A 17059-nucleotide genomic window follows, 5' to 3' on the forward strand; every position below is an offset into this window, starting at 1 on the left:
AAGTGTCAGCTGCAGTACTGTATGTGTTGTATTTGCAAGTGTCGTCTTATTTACAGTTTGTTCCTAGATGCCTTTTATGCTGTCAAATTGATGGATGTGTTTCTCAGTTTGTAGTGGTGGGAGAAGTATTCAGATATTTTACTCAAACCTGCATCAGGTTAGTAACCTGCATATTTTATTTACCACTTTGGAGTCTGATGTCAACAAATCATCCAGAATAAAAGTGATAAGGCAACCATGTGGCCTATTTACACATCCAACAGATACGGAGCAACATTATCTTTCATTTGGCGTCTTTTCTGAGAGAACTGGCTTTTTAGTTGCTAAATGATCCACTCTGGACACCAGCTAGCAATGTTGTATGGTGTTGGGTATATGGGTTTATCTTTTACAGCTTCCAGTAGCTGTAAACAGCACTGATGAGAGAGTCAGGTGAGAATTCCCTATGCATATATCAGTCTGAATGTCTCAGTACCACATTGTAAAAAAAAAAATGAAACTCCATTCGAAGTGCTGTGTTCAAAATATTAGTAGTACATAACAATTATAAGCAAAATGTATGTGAAGTATCAAAGGTCCAATTACTCATTGTGCAGAGAAACATTATATAATATTATCTTATATTATTATTTATCATATTATTTGATCATTATTACATCCAATCAATCCAATCAAGCAACATTATGTAGAAATTGGCTTTTTTTGTGTTTTGGTGCCCCCCACAGTTTCTGAGTGCAAAACCGCTGTTGTAAATACAAATCCCAGGTCTGTAACAATATGTCAGATGTAATGTAGGTGCTAACTACAAACAAAACTCATTATGTCATAACAATATTATGTGTTGAAAACTTGTATGTTGAAGTAAACATGTATGTAATGCTGTGATCCTACAATCTCACTGAAGTTACATAGTGCGGAGACAAGAGACAGAGACAACATTCACCCTGTTACAACACACTGTACCATCAAAAAGATTTTGACGCTGTTATTTTAAGGTAGAAACGTGACATGGTGTTGCTGACCAATGACCAATAAATCTTATTTTATAAAGAAACCTGTAACTACAGGTTTGACATAAATGTAGTGGAGTAAAAGTGTAAAGCAGCAACAAATGGAAATACTGTCTTGTCAATAAGCAAAACATTATTTTGAACATGTGAGAGAAAACATTGACATGGAAATGACCAAACCTCCTGCTCTCAGGAGGTTACAGCTACTTTGTGCTGAAAGCGAATCGTATTGGTGCTGGTAGTGAAATGGATTCATATGTTTGAAAAACGCTTCTTCAGTGAGACGAAAATGATCATATACTGCATGGCGTGAGTTCAATTTCTCTCTCAGCAGTGATGTGAAATTTTGACCAAGTGTCAATGAGCAATAACAGCCCCATGAAGAGACACCATGAGAACAAATGCAACGTCTGATCATGGATGGAAAATCACTGGATGGATGGGGGGGGGGACAGAACACAGTACCACACTAAACACTTTAAAAAGAGCAGCTTTTACACTCCCGCTCTGTCCCTCTGATCAATATTGTACCAAAACTGTGAGACTCCTCGAGCCCTGAGAGTCTGAGGGTAGAGAGTGTTTCTATCAGTTTCTTTCACCGCTGTAAAAGCACCAGGCAGATAAAGTCACAGAGCTAAAAGGCTTAGGGTAAAACAGTACAACAGTCACACATCTCTAGACACATGGTTCAGTAGTAATGCAGCGGAGTAAAACAGAGGGACACCGCAAGTGTGTACAACCAAAACTTTTTGGGACTGGGGGCAAATATACAGTTACTGTCTCTTTGTCTTCTCTCCAGAGTGTGCATCACAGTAGCCATGAGGTTGAAAATAGTCCCACAACACCAGAGAATGAAGCACTTCAAATATGTCATCCATCAGCAGCTTTCCATGTCCTTGAGAAAGTGATTGAACACATCCCTCCTCACTCTACTTAATCCCTAAACTGAACTGTCAGGTAGACTGTGGGTCCATGTGTAGTAAAGAGGAGATAGATAAGTAGTGGGAGGGAACAATGGCACCCAAGGGTGCATAAGAAAACTGCCAACAGTGCTGCCAGATTTAATAACTATCTTTTTCTTTTCTTTTCTTTTTTTGCCAGTCACGTTTAAAATCATTTTCCAGTTTTGCAGATATTTGGTCATAAATCAAAGTACTTAAGAAATTTACATTTTGACCTGATGGTGGCACGAGATGAAGAGTTGAGGGATCATCAAAGTGATGATCCCTCAACTCTTCATCTCATGCCATCATCACTTTGATGATCCCTCAACTCTTCATCTCGTGCCACCATCAGTTGGGGAAGAGGACTGTTTGAACCACCTTGAGGAAAAAACTCAATGAAACACCAACGTCAATATGATCTATCCTCTGGGGACCATGAATGTCTATACACATTTTCATAGCAATCCATCTTGAAGTTATTGTTAAAATTATTTACTGGATAAGACAAAACGTTGACATGCTGGTGGCACTAGATCAAAATCTGAGGATCATCAAAGTCTTGAGGACTACCAATGTAGATTACCAACGTCAGTATGATTCATCCTCTGGGGACAACAAATGTCTGCGACTGTTGGTGCCATTTCTTATAGAAGATGTTGACATATTTCATTGGATCGGTTAAAACTTTGACATGCTGTAGATCACCAGCACTAAAGACTTAAAGGATCACCAAAGTATTGAGGATTCATCCTCCGGGGAACATGAATGTCTGAATTAAATATCCCTTCAATAGTTGAGATACTTCAGTGGATCATCCAACTGTCGCCATTTTTAGCTTAAAACATAACATGGCTGTAACAGTTACTTTGAAGCACCATGCTTTTTTTGTCTGGGGAGCACTGGGACAGAAACAGACGTCGTTGATGAATTAAACATCGAAAAATGAAAAGAGGGAAAGGAGATGATGGGATCTCGTTTCCTACCCATCAAGTAGATTTTGTTTCCTCTTACGAAGGGTGTGGCTCCGTAGCGTGGCGTTGGCATGGAGGTCAGCGGCTGCCATTGGTCCTTCTCTGCCTCATAAACTCTCACCATGGCCTGCGGCGTGGTGTCGACTCCCATACCTCCCAACGCATACACCTTTCCTTCTGCACAGAGACACAAAGGAAAGACACTGTATAATAACAAGTTTTAAACAGCCAGACAAAGTGATGCATCGCGGTGCCCTTTTATCCCACCATTTCTTAATGTCCGTTATCCATCTCATCCATCTACAGTCATCCAGTCATTTTTCAATGTTTGTGCTCAGGTCAGAGAAACTTCCAGATGACCCTCAAATGACTTTTTCACAAGGACACATGCAAGCATCTGCAACTACTGCAGCGTCATTAAAACACATAGAGATGCAAGGGAAAGAGAGAGGAGGAGTGCTGAGTAAGCAAACATGGTGCTCTGGCAGGAACACTGGGCCAGGAAAATGAGGGAGAGGGGGGAGATGAAAGGAGAGGAGGGGAGGAGGGGAGGATCAAGAGAGGAGAGGAAATGGCAGTGTTATACATTTAAAGCCCATCAGCACTCACAGTTGTGACAATTTAAATCTGAGAGAGAGAGAGAGAGAGAGAGAGAGAGAGAGAGAGAGCATCTAAGTCACCCAGACAGATGACACATCCACAGAGCTGTGACTTAAACTGTGAGGAATAAGGCAATAATAAATCTGTCACTCGAGATGCAGCTCAACACGAGTGTGATTGCTGGTAAGACTGAGCAAATCCAATTTGGACATAAACTATATGACGCAGCGCGGACTCTTTCATCGTATATAACATGACGCAACGCACGCATGTTGAGAGGTGGGGCGAGGCAGGGACGGAGGAAAATACACACATGCGTCCCACACCAACCAACCACATTGTAAGCAGGGCTGGCGCAGTAATGAGTTTTTCTGTAAACATAGAGAGCTTTATACTGTGTGTTCCCTTCCATTTAGCCTTATTTGTATTTTCACCACCGTGGTCCCTGTAATGACTTTTAATTGGCATTTGGTTGGATCACCGTTCTAATGCATGAAGAGAGTTAATGGCTCTGTGAGGCTGTAAAGGTCATTGTAAAGAAAAAAGTATTGGACAAATTGAGAATTTGACCTTATGATGGTGCTGGAGGAAAAGTCAGGTAATTACCAGGAAAAAAGGCTTCATGTGGGGACTGTGAACATCCATACAGTATTTCATTTTAACTCCAAGAAGAGGCCACAGCTATAAAATAGATAAATAACATATAAATATGTTTACTCATTCTGAGTCAAACCTGTATATGTGGCATCATGTAAGAAGATTTAGTGAACAGGTTTGTAAAAAAGATATTATTAGTGATAGTTGTCATACTGTCCAAATGTTAAAAACCATAAAATGGCTCCAAACAGCTTGCCTGGCTTAACATCTCAAATTGATTTGAAAATGAAAGACGCTATTTACACATTTCTAAGCAGAAATCTTCACTCTCACTCAATCTTCTAAGCTAAAGTGTTAGCACACACTCCATCTGAAGTGGGTGCACAAGCTCAACTGTGCGTCAACGGTGTAAATAACATCTTTTAAAATCAATTTAGGATTCCTGAGACTTGATTAAGCCAGACAAGCTGTATGGATCCATTTTATGTTTTTTTGGCTGTTTTTTTTTTTTTTTTTTTTACCACTTTCTACTTCAGTTGTTTAGGAGACTGCAACACTGTTTTGCTGTGAAGCTCCAGAAATGTTTTGTGGACTACAAAACTTCACCTGATGTTCCATTAGCATGGAAGTGAGTAAATAATGACTGAATTTTCACTTTTGGATTACCTTTTCCTTTAATAAATGAAGGATTACAGGGACAAGCAAAAGATGAAGTGAGTCTTGTGCGTGTGTGTGCGTGTCTGCACCAAAGTGACAAAGTGCAATGTCGGCACCGTGGCTGTATCCTGGATGGCCTAAATGAGTTATTTTCTCTAAATTGCTTTTTAATGGTTTTCGACTAACTTTTAACTACTTTTTATCTTCTGTGGTTGACAGACTAAAATGATGGACGGATCGGCCTTTAAATATGAAATAATTTCAGTTTTCAGTGACGGTCTCCTAAATCACCACATTATTACAAAGAGGAAAATGGCTGCCTCACTGAAAGAGTTGAAAGCATGTTGCATTCCTGTCCACTCCTGTGTGTGTGGCCTTATATGTGTGCAGGTGTGTGAAAATTTAAAAATAGAAAAGATAACAGGGAGAAATAGAGTAGATTAAACAGCAATCAACAATGTGCATGAGTGTGTATGTGTGTCTGTATCTGTACACTGAAACAGAGCAAATGATTTCACGAGCAGGATGAATTGAAAAAGGCACAAAGAAAATAACTGTCAAAACGTCTGTCAGACTAAATTGCTTTCACTTGAGCTTTTACTCTTCCCAAAGCTGCTTTGTCACCACAGGATGATAAGCAATTTCATGTACAATGAAATGAGAACCTGTTTCACTGAGATTAAATGTAGAAAAAGCATTTACATGCCCAGAGGAGGGCTTGGAGATCTGACATTTTCTTTTAACTGCGTTTTTATGTGGAACTTACTTTACTTACTTTTATCAGGCAATAAATCAGGAGATGCAGCAGCTCCAACACCTTTGTCGGAAATTAGGGATTGGTTCAAATATTTTCAGGAAAAAGACAGAAATTTAAATCTTTCTCTTATTGTAATACTAAAGCACATCTTGTCCCATCTCAGTCTGCATATCACCAAACACTAACTTTTCTATTAACACTAATAAATGAGGTGACATTGTACCCACTTCACAGAGGGGTAAATGTCACAGTACTGCACAAATGATCATAATGCCAATACATCATAGTCAAAAGAAACCATTATAGAGTAAAATTAAAACCTGCTCAACTATAGGTAAAAGTAGAAGTAGAATGAAAGTTATAGAACTGTGGTTTCAATTGAATGACTGAAGTACAGCGGCTGAGAGAGCCATGCAGGCCATGCAGCTCTGATAAAGATAAAGAAATCTTCAACACATTCAAATAGGCTCGAGCCACCTCAACTGACTCCACTCAACATGAAGGAGCAGCAGGTCTCCTCAGGACTGTCTGAGCTTCTCGACCCTGAGAAGGTATTTCATTTTCTCCATTTGTGACCCTGATCTCGTTCTTTTTGTCATTACCCAAAGCTGGTGACCGTGGGTGAGGACTGGAACGTACAGTAAATCAACCAGTAAATGAAGAGCTGCACCTTTCAGTTCAGCTACTTCCTCACCAAGGCGGTCTGGTACAAGCTTTACTGCTGACTCAGCGACAATCAACCTGTCAATCCTAAGACCCCAAGAGACTCGGTATCACTTAATTTCCTGCACTAGATCTGGTTCCTACCCTGAAAAAGACCATTTGTCTTCCCTCTAACTAGTTTCCTCCGTTGTCTAGCAAGTCAAAGCCCACATGGTGCCATATCCAGGAGGGGTTGCTTCAACCTGAAGACTCAGATGCAGAGCTTGGTTTTAAACAGCGCTCTTTAGGCCACATGTTGTTTCAAACATGTCTACACACTGACTCTCCTTGCTTTCGTCTTGTTGTCAGGATTGGATGGACCCAGGATTTTCTTTTTCTTTGTTCAAGAACTGAGAGAACCACAAAATCATCTTCACTGCTCCATTTTGTCTCATATCTTGCATTTTTGCAACAGATAGAATCGAAACAACACTTCAGACTCAGTGTGTAAGGTTTCCGTGCGTAACGTTTTAAATCAGGTGATGGATTAAAAAACGCCAATGACATAAACTGACTTGATGTGCAATGGCCCTTAGCCCACTGGGAATTAGGGAGACATGTCACCACCTCTCAAGTGAATTGTGAGTGGTTTTCTTGGTCTGGGTTTCACCTCACAGGAAACATATTGCAGAGGTTGCCTGAGAGGAAGAGGGCAAGGAAGGAAGAAGACATTACTCAGAGCTGAAACAAAGCAACTTCATCTTTTGTCTTCATTGTTTTGGGTGAAAAAAAGTGTATGTTTTCATTTGCAGCTGCTATGCTTCTATAAGCGACAATCAAAGAGGCTTTAAAAACAGGAGTAAAGATGTAAATGTACATTATAACAACATACAAACGGGACGCATTACAGAAATTTCCTGAATCTCAAATCATATCTTAATACCAGTTTAAGATAACATTTGGGATTTTTTGTATTATAGAAATTCAAATAACTGCCGGAAACAGCAGCACCACTGTTGTCAGGTCTGTATGGCAATGACAAAGAAGAAGAGGAACAACATGAACACCAGATTTATTAAATCAAAAGCTACTTTAACTGTAACTGTTGAAGAAACTAACATTGATGTTTAATTCCCGCACCATGTATTGATGAGTAATGAGTATTGCCTCGAAATCACTTAAGATAAAATGTAACGTCCACTTGTCCATTATAGCTAGCTAGTGATAAGTGAAGGGCAACAACCATTGTCTTGGATACAGAAACAGATACAGACATGACAGGATGGGTGCCGCTGAAGAATCAAGTTTATAGTTCTTTCAGGATTTCTTAAGATCAGATACGAGGTCTGAGATAAGATGGACACAGCCATGGGTTTATGAAAGACTTGGACTTGCATTGGTCTACTGACCACTCAAAGTGGTGTCATATACACATTCACACACCGATGGCAGAGGCTGCTATGCAAAGTCATCAGGAGCTCTATGAAACTTCTGTGTTGTGTTGGAAGCCGGTCATTAGAGTTTGTTCGTGGACTCAATTTATTATCTACTGTTGCTCTCTGTTAGCTGAAGCCACTGAGACGAGGCACTCCAGAACGTGCATATAGTCACATCCTTTGGACTGTCACAGAAAATCCAACCGGAGTCCTTGACAAAGAAATCCACAGTCCAGCAGCATTAAACAACTTAAAGATATCATCCACAGGCTTGTATAGACGAGTGAGGGAGACGGGGAAGGTCTCATTTTTCATGTCACGTTACAATCTGCTCACATATGGCCAATAAGAAAGTGATTAGTACATGTAAAATGCTACAGATTGTTACATAGAGCCCCTTTAATGCACTAATAACAATGCCATTACTCTACCATACTACTACTTACTAATACTACTTCTTTCCTTACCACCTACCACATTTTATAATGTTATTTACTAGACTGATATAAATGTATTAAAATCACGTTTTTTCTTTCTTTTGGCTGACTCACATCCCCACACTTACGAAGCCAATCCCTTTGAAAAGGTTAATACGTGTACCACTTTGTACACACCTAGAAACACTGGCAGTATGACATGATGATAAATATCTACCAACCCTGGCTGTTATTTGGCTGACTGCAGGTGCTTGACATTCACTGTCCACCCACACTGTTACCTGCGACCTGCAGCACCTCACTGGCACTGTGTGTGTGCGCCCGTGTGCTCTCGTCTCTTGGCCCAGCCTCGTGTCTAATCATGCGCAATCTCCTCTAATTAAGGAAACCATGCTCTATTCTTTGCCCATCACCCCTGGAGACTCCATGGCAACCACAGTGTAACCTACAGACCGCTATTATGGGGTGGCTGTTTGGCAGTTCGGCGCCTGGTGAACAAAAAGTGTCACCGCTCGAAGGCAGACCACTGAGTCACCACCTGAAGCTGCGAGTTAAATGAAAAGCTTTCTGCACAAAGTGTGCACACGACACCTCAGTGCTGAACACACTAATCATCAGAAACAAATCTGTAAGATGTGCCAGCGACAGCACGGCCTTATTACACATGAGTTATGCTTTATGTGTTTGTCCCTCTCTTTCATAACTCTGATGTACAACCTCAGTCTGCAGCTTTGATTTGTCTACAGCTCAACATCTTTCATCACTCGCTGTGTCTCAGATATCCTCGCTGCCTATCGCTCAATGTTTTTTCCTTTTTTTTTGGAGCTACTTTCACTTTACTTTCATCATTTTTTCCTCCATGACTGCTTCATCCGTCCCTTCTCGCCCTCTTTTCTCTCTTGCCTATCATTTTATCCTTTTATCCTTCCCTCTCAGCCCTTTTAACATTACTCATCCATTTGCATCCTCGCCCCCCCGATGCAGCGCTCAGCCGGTAACAGCGGAGAAAGCAAAGAATGACTGAGTTGAGTAGAGTTGTTACATGTCATCGAATGTTACTTTTAATGTTTCTTCCAGCCACCAATCATCACAGTATAATTAGAGTGACTTAACTGTCTTTTTTGCTTTGAAAATGAAGACTTTGCACGTTGCCTGAAGCCACGTTTTTACTTAAAAATATAGTTATTCCACTGACAGAAAAAAGGAGGAAGACACAGTTAAACGTATGAAAAGAGACACCTCAATAAATGTGTGAAATTGAATAATGATCTCATAATTAATTTTTAGCCCTTCAGTCAGTATTTTACTCTTTCTTATAATTGTCACATTTGGCTTCTCTGTCTCCTGCAGGCAGAGCGCTCAGACCGGCTGAATGTGAAGCTGGAGTAAAGCACCGTAAAAAAGTACTTTTGCTCCTAGCAGAGTTTCACTTTGATTCAAATTAAATTAGGTCACACTCTTAATGGACCAGATGGAGTACACTATAACACAGCTTTTCCTCTGTATGAATTCATCTTCATTTTGTCCTAAACATTATAGGTTTTCTTTTTCACGACTTTGCTTACTTTTGAAACATTTGTGTACCAACAGCCTGTTGACGACCAACTTCTAGTGAGGTTAGTAGAGCGCTTATATAATAATCTGACCAATAACAAATCATCAGACCAGCGCTCCTGTGTCTGGAGGCTTCCTGTATCCAGGCTCAGTCTGGAGGCTGAGCGAGAAAGAAGACAACAACAAAGTCAGTAAGAAGAAAGACACAAACTGAGTGATATTTCCAAACTTTCAAAATTCATCTCTGCACTATTGATATGCTTTGCCAAATATATTTTGGAGGAAATGCTGCATATTTTCAAATGATGGAAAGATGAAAAATCATAGAGAGATGAACTAAACTAAACACTTTGTTAACAGGAGTACTCATCAACCTGTGCAAAACAGCTAGTCTTCTGTGCGTATGGAGGCCGTTTTGCAAAGTAAGTGGGTTTGGAGACTTTAAATGCACTTACAACCAAGTATCAATGAGTTTGAAAGACATGGCTGGTTACCAGGAAGGAAGGTTGAATGAAATACTATCAAGTTGGACTTGACAGGATAAAATGTTGGCTGTTCCTTTAAGATTAACACATCGGTTAAAGTCTGAAATAGATCATAGTTTTGGTCAAATATTCATAAAGTAAATATGTCCTGTTTTTAAGTGCTGCGATTACAATAATAAATAAATAAATAAATTGGACATATGAATCATGCTTTAGTGCAGTGTATACTGCATTGCAGGAGTGGATATTGAAGGAAAACAAATCAGATATGTTGTCAGTAAACAGTGAGCATGTGTGTTTGTATTATTGAATAAGTTAAAAATGTGTTTTTCATGTCTGGTCATATTCAGCATATGACCTATTACTCTCATACATTAATTAACAACAAACTAAACATACCACCAGCTTGTGTCATGTGTCGACCTCATACAAATTTTAACAGCATACATGCAGTATAGTGTCCTACATATCCAGCTACAAAGGAAAAGTAAATAAATATATGACTACAGCCTGAAGTAAATACAATTTTAATGATACAGTATATTTATTTAATCAAACATAACCCAAACGAATCAGGGTCTACATTCATGCACCAATTCATGTTAGTTAAAACACTGTATAGATCCGATTGGGTTCATGAATGAATAATGTATACTCTGTTTGTGTGTGCTTGATGAAAACGGGGCTGCATTACATTTCTGCCAGATCATATTGGCTGCTGCTCTTTAGTCATATACAAATATCATTTCTAGTGGACAGGGTTGTGTCATAAAGTGGGAAGTTCAGCCCAAATTAAAACATTCATTCCAAGAGAGAGAGCCGCAGTTCCAGATAAATGTTGGGCTTAGATTCAAAAGTTTATGGTTAAATCAGATTTCTGAGGTAGCCCTTGTCTAAATCAATATCAGTTACTGAATGTGGGCTGTGATGTACTCTTCTACAGCAGTGAGAGTGCAAAATGTTCCTCTTCAACCCTGGAAACATGCAACATGTCCGTCCTTGCTGCTGTTGTGACGGAAGATGATCTCCCACAGAGACATTCAAAGGGCACTGAGTGCAGTTCCTAATGAACACTCATCAATACAGGATCAATACCAACCTCCTGTCTGCAGTTAGCTATAGTCGCCATGTACTACATATGGACACAGAGAGACAAACTCTCTGGTCTTTCTTTCTTCTTGCTTTCTACCTTTTTCCTTCATTTTCTTTCTTTCTCTAATCCCCCCTTATTTTTTTTCTCTGTTTCTTCGAGAAAAAAACTCTTCTTTCTTTTTGCTCCTTCCTGCCTTCCCTCTTCCCTTTCTTGCTTCCTTCCTTTTTCCCATCCTTGCTTTCTTCCTACATTCCAATATTTTTTGCTTCCTTCATTCCTTTCTACCTTCCTTGCTTCCCGTCTTTCTCCCTACTTTTCATTATTTCTCCCTTCCTCTCTTCCAACCTTTCTTTCTTTCTTTCTTTCTTTCTTTCTTTCAGATGTACAAAACTGTTCATATCGACATCTTGATCCTCTCGACTCCTCCTTGTTTTTCTTTTCCTCCCTCTTCCTTACATTCTTTCCCGTGCAGTCAGGGTGATGCACAATGGCTGGTCTAACAAACTCTCACACAGAGGGGTCAATAGTACAGGTATATACTGGAGCGATCACAATGTCCTCTTAAGTGAGGCTAAGGGTCAATCAATAGTCCCGTCAAAACCTCCATGTGAAGACCACCTTGAGGATCAAAGTGTATTTCTTGGCTTTAAGAAGAAGCAGGTTCAGCACGCTGAGAGCAGATTCACACAGAGCAGAGGTGATAACAGTTTCTGTCAGTCAACATGCAGACAATAGACTATAGACTGAGGGAGGAACCAGTATATAAACTATATATATATTTTTTACACGTACACTTCACACAAAAAAAAAATCAGACTAGGTAGATTTCCTAGGTTGAATAGTGGCATGAAATGAAGTGTGCACAGTGTTCAGCACAGACTTGACAAAAAGCCAGCAGTATATTCTTAATAGAGAATATATGTTTTAAGTATAGAGGGGTGAAACATTGGATCAGTACCAGGAGCTCACTGGATCTCACAACTGATCTCACTGAACTCTTCCTTCTGATAGAGATATCAAGTCCAAACCAGTTTTACCATATAGGTAGAGATGAATAGAGAGCAGCAAAACAAAAAGAGTGTTTTGCTACAGTTGCATATTAATGATGCAAGAATCTCATAAATCATGACATAAGGCTGTCAGAATGTTAAAGGAACAGTTCACCCAAAAATGAAAATTCAGTCATTATCTCCTCACCCTCATGCTGATGGAAGGTCAGGGGAGGTTTTGTAGACCAAAAAACATTTCTGGAGCTTCACAGCAAAACAGCGTTGCAGCAACACCTCACCTGACGCTCCATTAGCATGTAGTAGCACAGAATGACTGAATTTTCTTTTTTGGGTGAACTGTTCCTTTAGGATTCCAGATTTGGACATGTAAGACACAATAACTTGTGGTGCATGTGAGAGCGTGTAAAGTAGACATGTAAAGGCCTTCATGCTTTAAAGTGTGATGACATTTCCAAAGAAACTAAGAATATTGAACAGGGCTGAAGAGCAACACATCAGCTAGAGCTCATGTCACCTTCAAAGTAAAAGTGTAAAATTAAAAAATAAAGCTAATCAGTAGATAATAACCGAGCTTGCATTTTTGGGTGAACTAATGAAATGCATTCAACTGTCTTAATGTATACAGGTAAAATTATTGAACTCTAACAAATTATTAAAAAGTTAAATGTTTACGGTTTTCAAAAGAATGTTATTTTCTGCATCCTTATTATTGTTCTGTTTTGGTAAATGTACCAAATCATTATAACCAAACCTGTGAACATTGTGTACAGCAGTCACACCCCTTCCTCATACTCACAGTCACACGCTCGGACACACACAACGAAAGCTGGATATCAGGGTTACATTGTTAGGAAGTGATCAAAGGGAAAAGCGTGGGTGGACACTGAAGGTCAGGCATCAGCTCAGTCCAAAAATAGTCCAGGCTGGTGCAACAGATAGCTTAAGCATGATGTCTACTAACAGACTGTAGGGGATAACACTGACCACGTCATGGCATCTACACTGCAGAGGGGTACAATCAACCAAGATGTAAAAATGGTTCTGAAAGCATTTCAGTTAATATAGATGTACTCCGAAGGAAACAGCAGCATCAGTCATTTCAGCAAAAGCCCATTATCTGCATATATTTACATTATGTTCAAGTGGCAAAGACTATGATGTGTGAGACCGCTGTTACCATCTCCTACTGACAGTCAGCATTTGTTTCTTTTAACCTAACATGATGCAGAGTGATCCAGTTCAGTTTTACAGTCTCTTTCTCCACCTGGTATCTTCACCAGGATCACTTATATGTTCCGATATAAAGATTAGACATGCAAATGTTTCACTGTCAAACTGAACCCAATTAAATAGGTGAAAAAAATACATCATGCAAAAAACAAGCCTGCATTTCAGTTGTAATGATGGCATTATCGTGGTGTTTAACTGCATAAAGTTAGTTAGATTGTGATGTCAAATAAAATTGTCCACTAGTACACAGAAAACACAGTGACAATAGACATTACACTTAGAAAAGGTGATGTATATTCATGTGTGCTCATATGTGAAGGTCTCAGACAACAGTATGTCTCCCCTGAGGGAAACTCTCCACAGGGTTCACAAACTGTCAGTGAGTCATGATGGGGAGAGCTCGGAGTTTAAAGGGGGCGAAAGTAGTGACTGTGATCGGACATGGTCATCACTGCTCTGACACTGGCACGCCCACCTTTAATATATGAACATGTATTCTAAGTGATGACAGCCCGTTTTCAAAGGCAACACATTTGCAGTCGAGCCTGCCCACGAAATTACCAGAAGAGAGTCTGACACATCCCCGACACACTGGGCAGGGTGCACTTCACTGCCATCTGTGCTGCACCACAGGGTTCATAAGAATAAGGCCCAGTGTCCAACCATAGCAACTAAAAGCATTTTTTTTTTTTTTTTTTGCATGAGGCGGTCATAGCACTTGGTTAAAGTTAGGGAAAGACTGTGGTCTTGGTTAAATATTGAGAAAGTCAGTTACATGAAGCACAAAACTTTACCATTATTTAACCTAAACCACCATCTTTACCAAAATGTCTGAATCTCTCGTGGCCTAAACCTAACCACACGAAAGACTGAGGGTGACCCTGTCTCCAGTCAATGTCCTGGACTTTGTGCACCCACCATCCACACTCAACCACCTCCTGTGACAGCCTGTAAGATCAGAGTCACAGTCCCTCCAGGTGAGATCTCCTCTTCTGACAGACCTCAGCGTTGTGGCTTTTTTGGTTTGATTTGTTTCTTTTGCAGCATAACACCTGTGCAGCACACCCTCACTCATCCACTCTAAACACTACAAAACAGATTGAACTAGCCTAATAATAATTTAAAGGGACAGCTCACCCAAAATCAACACATATTTCCCCTCTTACCTTTAGTTCTATTTATCCATCTAGATTGTTTTGGTGAGTTGAAGAGTTTTAGAGATTTCTGCCCTCTCTTCAGTTTAATGGAACTAGATGGCACTCGACTTGTGGTGCTTACACAAAAATACATTTGAAAAACTCAACAGCAATGTCCCTTTCCAGAAATCATGACCTGGTTACTCAAAATAATCCACAGACCTTGTTGTGAGCAGTTTCATGTAAGAACTATTTGCAGATCTCCCGAACTACACCGGATCACTGCACAGAGGGAAACATGCATTTACTCATGGACGAGAGGCTTGTGAAGAAAAGCATGGTATAGAAAACTTTAATGGTGTGGTGATACTGAAAAAAAAATAAAGTAGTTCCTCGATGAAACTGCTTCTGTTTAAACTTCAACTGTTACTCTTAGACTAACTGAATGAGACATTCCTGATGAGTTTATCAAATGTATTTTTGTGTAGGCATTAAGGTGCAATACTTAGAACTGGCCACCTGTTGAATTCAACAAATAGGGGGCAACATTGTAACTTCTAACTGCTCCCAACTGTATTCCATTTATACATCCATGAGTGTAGCTACTGTTAGCTTGTTAGCTTAGTTAGCCGTGCATATAGTATGATTACCAGGAGGGGTGCTGGAGCCTTGGACCACTGGGAGAAAGAGGTTTTCAGGCCTGGGGCTAGCTGGTTAGCATGCTAAGTTCAGTTGATATGTCTGCAACTCAATACAAAGATGTCTATGACATAACATCAAAGCTGTTATTTTTTTCACATTCTGTTGATAATTTTAGTAAATAGTTGAAAGTTTGAAACTAAAAATCTTACATATAGCACCTTTAAGAAACCAGAGGCTGGGTGCCATCTAGTTCCATTATACTGGCGAGAAGGTGGACATCTCTACAGCCAATATCTCCAAAACTTGAAAAACGCCCTACAGGTAGGAAGAAATATATTTAGCTTTAATTCTGGGGTGAACTGCCCCTTTAAGTTAGAATTTGGGTTACCTGTTTGTCCCAGTCTAAGAGCCAGGCTCACACTGAGGTCACTTGGGGAAAGAAATGACACTGAACATAATCCTGGCTGCAATTACATTCCCTCCAAACATTTTAATAGAACCAATTAGCATAATGTCATGGTCACAGTGTGGTGTCACAGGTGAATTGCTCGTGTAAATGTAAGAGCACAAGTCATTAAGTCATTTTTAAGAAGGTAGATGCTACATTTGACCTTTCCCATGCAACTACAGCTAAACAACAACTATTTGGGTACTCTGCAGAATATATACTGAATTTTAATGTCAGCAGGAGTAAAGTGAACATTCCCTGACATTCTTGTACACATTTACCGCACATCCATTTTACAGTTGACCAATTCTGATGCAGTCCTTATGAATAAACCAAATGAAAGGGGAAAGAAAATAAGTTTAGCAGTACAATAACTTTGCTTTTATTCTCTCTCTCTCTCTCTCTCTCTCTCTCTCTCTCTCTCTCTCTCTCTCTCTCACACACACACACACACACACACACACACACACACAGAGAGAGACACACACACAGGAATGTCTTGCTGCTTTTAAATGCGTTGTTTCATTGTAACATGTCCTATTTAAAGTATTCTCATTAGTTGAAGTTACAAGACAGGATCTACAGAAGTGGCCTTGTGCTGGCTGTGAATCACAGCCAGCACAAGGTTGTGTGTACCTCAGTATAATGAACCACCACATGTGGAGGGGTTTCAGATGGTCCACATTGTGTTATTTTATGCATTATTGTTTCTTGTTGACAGTTTTTCTCCCCCGTTGACACTCATGACATTCATTTTTTTATGACTCCAATTTCTTTTCATTTTGTTTGTTTCTGCATGTTTTCTAAGTCTCTTTCTTCGCACACAAAAGTAAAACGTGTTTTCCTTCTAGGTGTTCGCAAATTTGTGTCATTTATCATCTGTAATATCATCCTCTACAATGTATTCCTGCATTTCTGGGTGAAAAGAGGTCCCTGTCTTTTCTCCAGACCTTTTATTCAGATTCAAATTAATGCCTTCAGTAAATGTCACAGAGGGTGTGAAAGGTTTTTATAATAACACTAAACAGGCAACTGTAACACAAAGTGCTCATTAAAATAAAAATAGGACCATGGAGAACAAAGCAGGAACACAGAGGACAGACAAGGACCGGGGAACAGAGACGCAGAACATAAAAAACAGAAGACAAAGAATGACAACAGACAAACCAACAAAGACTGAACTAATGACTGCACTTAGATACATCCTAAGTGGAGGTGGAGAGAGTCGGAGAAACACAGGTGAGGGGAATCAGTAGAGGAAACAAGAGAGCAGGGAAGGAGCTGATAACAGGGCAAAACACTGGGAACAGGACAGGGCCGCTGAGGCAGGTGAAGGGCAGGTGTGGAGGGAAAGCAGACTGGAGGAACACAGGTGAGCATGAAAAAGGGCGGGAAAACAGACAAAGACAG

The 17059-nt window shown here is 40.0% G+C and overlaps 1 protein-coding gene across 1 annotated transcript in view; it reads right to left on the bottom strand.

Moving 5' to 3' along the window:
• The window catches only part of klhdc8b (kelch domain containing 8B), a 160910-nt gene that overhangs the window by 70612 nt on the left and 73239 nt on the right, over positions 1-17059 (bottom strand). The window contains exon 2 of the mRNA XM_073471139.1: positions 2938-3102. Coding sequence (XP_073327240.1) covers positions 2938-3102 — 165 coding nt within the window. The remainder of the gene's footprint in view (positions 1-2937; positions 3103-17059) is intronic.

The sequence above is a fragment of the Pagrus major genome, chromosome 7, assembly GCF_040436345.1.
Source record: "Pagrus major chromosome 7, Pma_NU_1.0".
NCBI lineage: Eukaryota > Metazoa > Chordata > Actinopteri > Spariformes > Sparidae > Pagrus > Pagrus major.